At 49.4% G+C, this 5301-nt stretch overlaps 1 protein-coding gene across 1 annotated transcript in view; it reads right to left on the bottom strand.

Annotated features, from left to right (window-relative positions):
• The window catches only part of LOC135808214 (zinc finger protein ZIC 1-like), a 15538-nt gene extending 14631 nt beyond the window's left edge, over positions 1-907 (bottom strand). The window contains exon 1 of the mRNA XM_065321370.1: positions 338-907. Within this exon, the coding sequence (XP_065177442.1) occupies positions 338-599 (262 nt within the window). The 5' untranslated portion in view covers positions 600-907. The remainder of the gene's footprint in view (positions 1-337) is intronic.
• Between the last annotated feature and the right edge of the window lie 4394 nt (positions 908-5301).

Here is a 5301-nt window from a genome sequence, read left to right as displayed (position 1 = left end):
TTGTACATCGTACTGCACTTGACAGCCTTGATCTAATTCCCGCCCCCTGCCGAAAACCCAGCTGGGAAGCGACATGGCGTGGGGGCGGATCAACGGTACTTTACGGTACTTGTAGAACATATACAACTGTATGGAATTTGATGCGAACAGGCGGGTTATTCCAATTTTATGCGATTCGTATGCATTTTACCTCGAATTATGCGATTATTCGATTTTGGTAGGAATTATGCGAAAAATTATGCTAGCCTAATCTGTCAAGGCCTACCGGAAACACATAATCCCAAGGCATTATGTACAGAGCATACAGGTTGCAAAACGTTCGACTTTCGTCACTTACCCTGTACAGTAGCCGGCTGTGGACCTTGTGAGTCCAAGAGCGGAAAATACTGCATCGTGTGGCTGGGTAGTTCAGCTCCCGTCATCCCTTGGTGGCCTTCTGCTTCTGACGTGTTCCGTGAGGAAGACATTGCGAACAGAGAATTGGTGCCAACTAGGGCAGTGTCAAACAGCCAACGGAGTCTCTGGAACTTGGCTGTACTTTTTCGCCCACAATGGTAGCCAAAACAAATGGGTTGACCGGCTTGTCCAGAGAACAGCATCAAGTTCTGGTCCGGGGAATACGGATTGAGTCAACGCAACGACAAGATAGTCCTGATCCACGCCAATACAGGAGGGTGACAGCTGGTGTCCTGCAACGTAAAGAAGAATAGGAGACGCACCGTTGTGAAGCGTACTCGTGGCCTATGACTCGGCGACTGGTACCATCGTGTCGTTCCTCCTTCCGGTCCGAATCAGAAGGTTTTTTTATTGCTCCGAGGAAGCTACGTATGCAGCTAGTGTGTCCTGGGTCAATGCGAATGTTCGGGAATCAGCAGAATTATCGACGCAGACATTGTAATCAGCAATAACCAAACCTTATGATATAATATAAGTTCTACCACCATAAAGATATAGGGTTCAAAGAGTTTGGATTGAAAGATTCAACACTACAATAAAGTGTAGAAATGGCACGAAGAAAGTAGTCTAGACGAAGATCTTAAGAGTCAAAAACAGCATGGAAATTAAAGGTTGACAAAATGTTGTAAAATTGCATCAAATCAAGAGATCAAAGAATTTATTTCACACCTTCGTCACCAATACAATGTATTGCCAAACAGCTAGCTGTAAAGACAACACATTCTCCTTCACTCTTCAGAACGCAAAGTTCAGGATCCAGCGTAGATGTATGTCTACGTATGTAAAAAGCTTCTAAGCTCTAGCACGGCAAGATGCAACATAGGCCTACCACGTGAAAAAACGGAGAATAAATCATCAGTCACAACAACTAGCACTGCCCGAAAACATTGACACTGGATGCCGGGACGATGGTCGGTTTCCTGGAGAAGACGCCTTCGTGGTTCACACCTCAGTCACCTTTGCTCGCGAGTCTTATTCATTACCATAGTTACGTCCCGTACCTTGGGTTTGTCAGTGAACTACATGTATGAAGAAAACATCTAATGACACTGATGAGAAAGGTAACAGTCATAGTGGTGTGAATACTTCGAAGTATGTGATTTATTGAAGTTGAGCAGTGACGTTTCAGAAATGTGTAAGTGGCTGCGTTGGATGTTTGCGGACAATAAGAAAACATATTCTTCAGTAGTGTAAAATGGCAAAGAATCAGAATACTGTCTCCTCGACGATTGTTTAAAAATTATTATTCTTCAGTAGGACAAAGTGTGTGAAGTCCTTGCTGCAAATAGTGCTCAATACCCTAATAAGGTAGGATGAGGTTTCAGAGCAGACCCCTCTTTCCCATCCACTGCAATATTGAACTCTTTTATCAGTCAGTTACTACAACGCATCGGAAAATTTCCCCCCTTGGGTATGCAATGTAGCCATTTCCCAAAGATGCTCGCCACTTTCTTCCCAACTTTTTGTTGTTTTGGAAGAAATCGCAGCTTTCGCAACATTCTTCATTTTCACAAAATACTTCGCAACTGTTCCGCAACTTTGTGCAGAGAAGGGCCTTGGTAGAGACCAATGAAGTGTGTCCGTGATGCTCCGCTTCAACAAGAATCGCTAAGCATCAAATCATCATGACAAGTGTACTTCACGAATAACAGTAAGATCAGGCGCCAAAGAACGCATGAGCTCAAGGCACAGCCTAGAACATTTTTCAAAATGTTGAACGGCGTTTAATATAGTCGTTTTGTTCTTATTCCACGATCATGCACATACAATGCGATTACACCACTTGGAAAACATGCAGAAAATGGTACGTGCATTCTTTCAAAAATCTGCAAATCTAGCCTGAATTTACCCATTTTCCAGCCTAAGTCATGTAAGTCTGATGGTTCTGTGGTATTCAGTTAAAAAAGTGTTCTTTGCCGAAGTGACTTCTGCGCCTGATCGTACTGTACATGCACAATCAGTCATGTACGTGTATGTGGCAGCCCTGAGCATGCCGCTATGTCATGAATGCTGTGCGAAGGTTTAACAAGAAGGACAATGACTCATTCCAAGCCTGTTCATTTCCCTATAACTCACGCAGTTGTGCTGTGCCACAGTGTTGTCTATTTCCGCTCCATTTGTGGTGATTTTTGGCATCATTAAACATTATGCACCAGAACTCGCTCATTTTGGGTTGCGCTATTAGCAACTTTTGAGCTTTTTCTGAAACAAATGGATGCAATTTCAGCAAACTTGCATGCCCACCACAAGCACCAACACCCTAGCAACACCTCGAAACTTGGCGCTGGAATTGGAACCCTGATCACGTCGTCGCACTGAAAGAAGCCCAGGGCTCAATGCAGCTTTTGCCACCAGCTGAGGAATTTCCGCAGTTATCAATGTGAGACGTCCGGTCGCACTAGCGTTACTCGCTTATCAACACAGCCGAGAGTGGTGGACTACGATCAAACGTGCTGGTGGCCATAGCAGCCGTTCCTCGGAGATCCCGACCTTGTCCCAGGCCAACAGTGTCGAAGTCAGGCAGAGCGCAGCGAAAGCTGAGGCTTTTGGAAAGTTCTTCTCGTCAAAGTGCAGTTTGGGTACGGATGACTTGCAGGCAGACGCGCTCCCACCAGTTCGTCGCCGCTCAGATGCGCAGCTCCACACAGTGCACTTCCGACCTTGTGCGGTCGAGCGCGAGCTCAGGAAGGTCTCCGCTGCAAAAGCCACAGGACCAGATGGCCTGCCTGGCCGAGTCTTGCAGGAGTGCAGCAAGGAACTTTCAGTCCCTGTGTCGAAACTGTTTGTCAAGTCATTTCGGGCAGGACGCCAGCCTACCCTATGGAAGACTGCCATGGTTGTACCCGTCCACAAGAAGAAATCGAAATCTGATGTGAGCAACTACAGACCTATCTCACTCCTCCCCATCTTGTCCAAGGTGATGGAGGCTATCGTCAACCGTGCCCTCAGGAAATTCCTTGAGTCAAACAATATCCTCTCCCACAGCCAGTATGGGTTCCGCAGCAGACTTGGCACCCAGGATATCCTCACCCTATTGAATTCGCAGTGGGGCAGGGTGGCCGCAAGCGGTGGTGCAGTAAGGGTGATCGCAGTGGATGTGGCTGGTGCGTTTGACCGTGTCTCGCACACCGGAGTGCTCCACAAGGCAGAGTGCTATGGCGTAGCTGGTCACCTGCTTGGCTGGCTCCGCGACTACTTGAGCAACCGGAACCTAACCGCAGCTGTTGGTGGGGAGCTATCTCAGCCCTACCCGGTGAGAGCTGGCGTCCCCCAGGGCAGCATCCTGGGACCGACACTGTTCATCCTGTACACAAATGACGCCGAGGACCATCTCCCTCCTGGAATGGACATCGCAGCATATGCCGATGACACTACGCTCTTCAACTTCATCACCTCAAGAGTGTCCATACCTGGCAGCTCTGCTATCATGCAACAGGGTGTGGATGCACTGTCTCGCTGGGGCATGGAGTGGAAGATCAAGTTTGAGCCCTCCAAGACCCAAGCCATGATAATCGCACATCATCGCCAGCCTTGGCAGCTCCCGGGAACCACTTTCGACGCTACGCCAGTCAGCGAGGCAGGCCACCTGAAGCTCCTGGGCGTCACCTTTGACTCCCAGCTGACATATGCGCAGCACATCCGCACGATCCGCTCCAGAGCACAGCAACGCCTAGGCTTCCTGCGGAAGGCCTCTGCTATCCTAGAACCCCCTGGCCGACTCCGAGCCTACAATGGATTTGTCCGACCTGTGCTGGAGTACTGTCCCCTGGTCTGGCTTGGTGCGCCACCCTCACACTTGGCCAAGCTAGACCAGATCCAGCGACGAGCCATCCACATCATCGGATCGGGCTCCTGGCTCCCTAGTCTATCTCTGCGGCGGACAGTGGCCTCGCTTGCATACTTGTACAAGCTATTCTGCCTAGATGCGGACAGCCCGCTAAAGAAGATCCTCCCCCCTGGTGCCCAACGTCGACCTCAGGACATACAGCCCACCCGCGTGTCTGCTCAGCCTACGCACCCACACCAGCTATCGACTAACCTGCCAGCACGCACCCGAAACAGCTGTCTTCGCGCATTTCCTGCCAGCGCTGTGCAGACATGGAATGCTCTGCCCCAAAGCATACTGCTGAGACCCCCACACCTGGAGGGCCTGCAAGCCTTTAAGTGCCGTGTCCACCGTCACCTCCAGCTGCACCACTGGAGCTGGGCGACTGAGAGCCTCTAGCAGACCTCCCACACCCACCTCAGTCATAGTGCACACACCGCGTCTGAGACAGTGTCTTTATTGAAGTTTTTTCGCTAGCTTATATACTCTCCCTCGCTCTATGTTGCGGCACAGTAGCTCCCTTGTTCATGTAATAGCTGGCCTACTGTAACAATTATGACTTTGCTGGCCAAATAGCTGAGGCTGCAGTCACCTCACCAATCATCTCATATTTTCAATGTTCCTTTTATTTTTACTTTAACAATTTCGCAACCCTCTCTCCCTCCCTCACTCTCTCTCTCTCTCTCTCTCTCTCTCTCTCTCTCTCCGCTCTCTCTCTCTCTCTCTCTCTCTCTCTCTCTCTCTCTCTCTCTCTCTCTCCTCTCTCTCTCTCTCTCTCTCTCTCTCCCTCTCTCTCTCTCTCTCTCTCTCTCTCTCTCTCTCTCTCTCTCTCTCTCTCTCTCTCTCTCTCTCTCTCTCTCTCTCTCTCTCTCTCTCTCTCTCTCTCTCTCTCTCTCTCTCTCTCTCTCTCTCTCTCTCTCTCTCTCTCTCTCTCTCTCTCTCTCTCTCTCTCTCTCTCTCTCTCTCTCTCTCTCTCTCTCTCTCTCTCTCTCTCTCTCTCTCTCTCTCTCTCTCTCTCT

This window comes from Sycon ciliatum, chromosome 2 (genome assembly GCF_964019385.1).
Source record: "Sycon ciliatum chromosome 2, ocSycCili1.1, whole genome shotgun sequence".
NCBI classification, from domain to species: Eukaryota; Metazoa; Porifera; class Calcarea; order Leucosolenida; family Sycettidae; genus Sycon; species Sycon ciliatum.
Note: the sequence above shows the minus strand (reverse complement) of the source record. Positions and strands in the feature narration are given on the sequence as shown.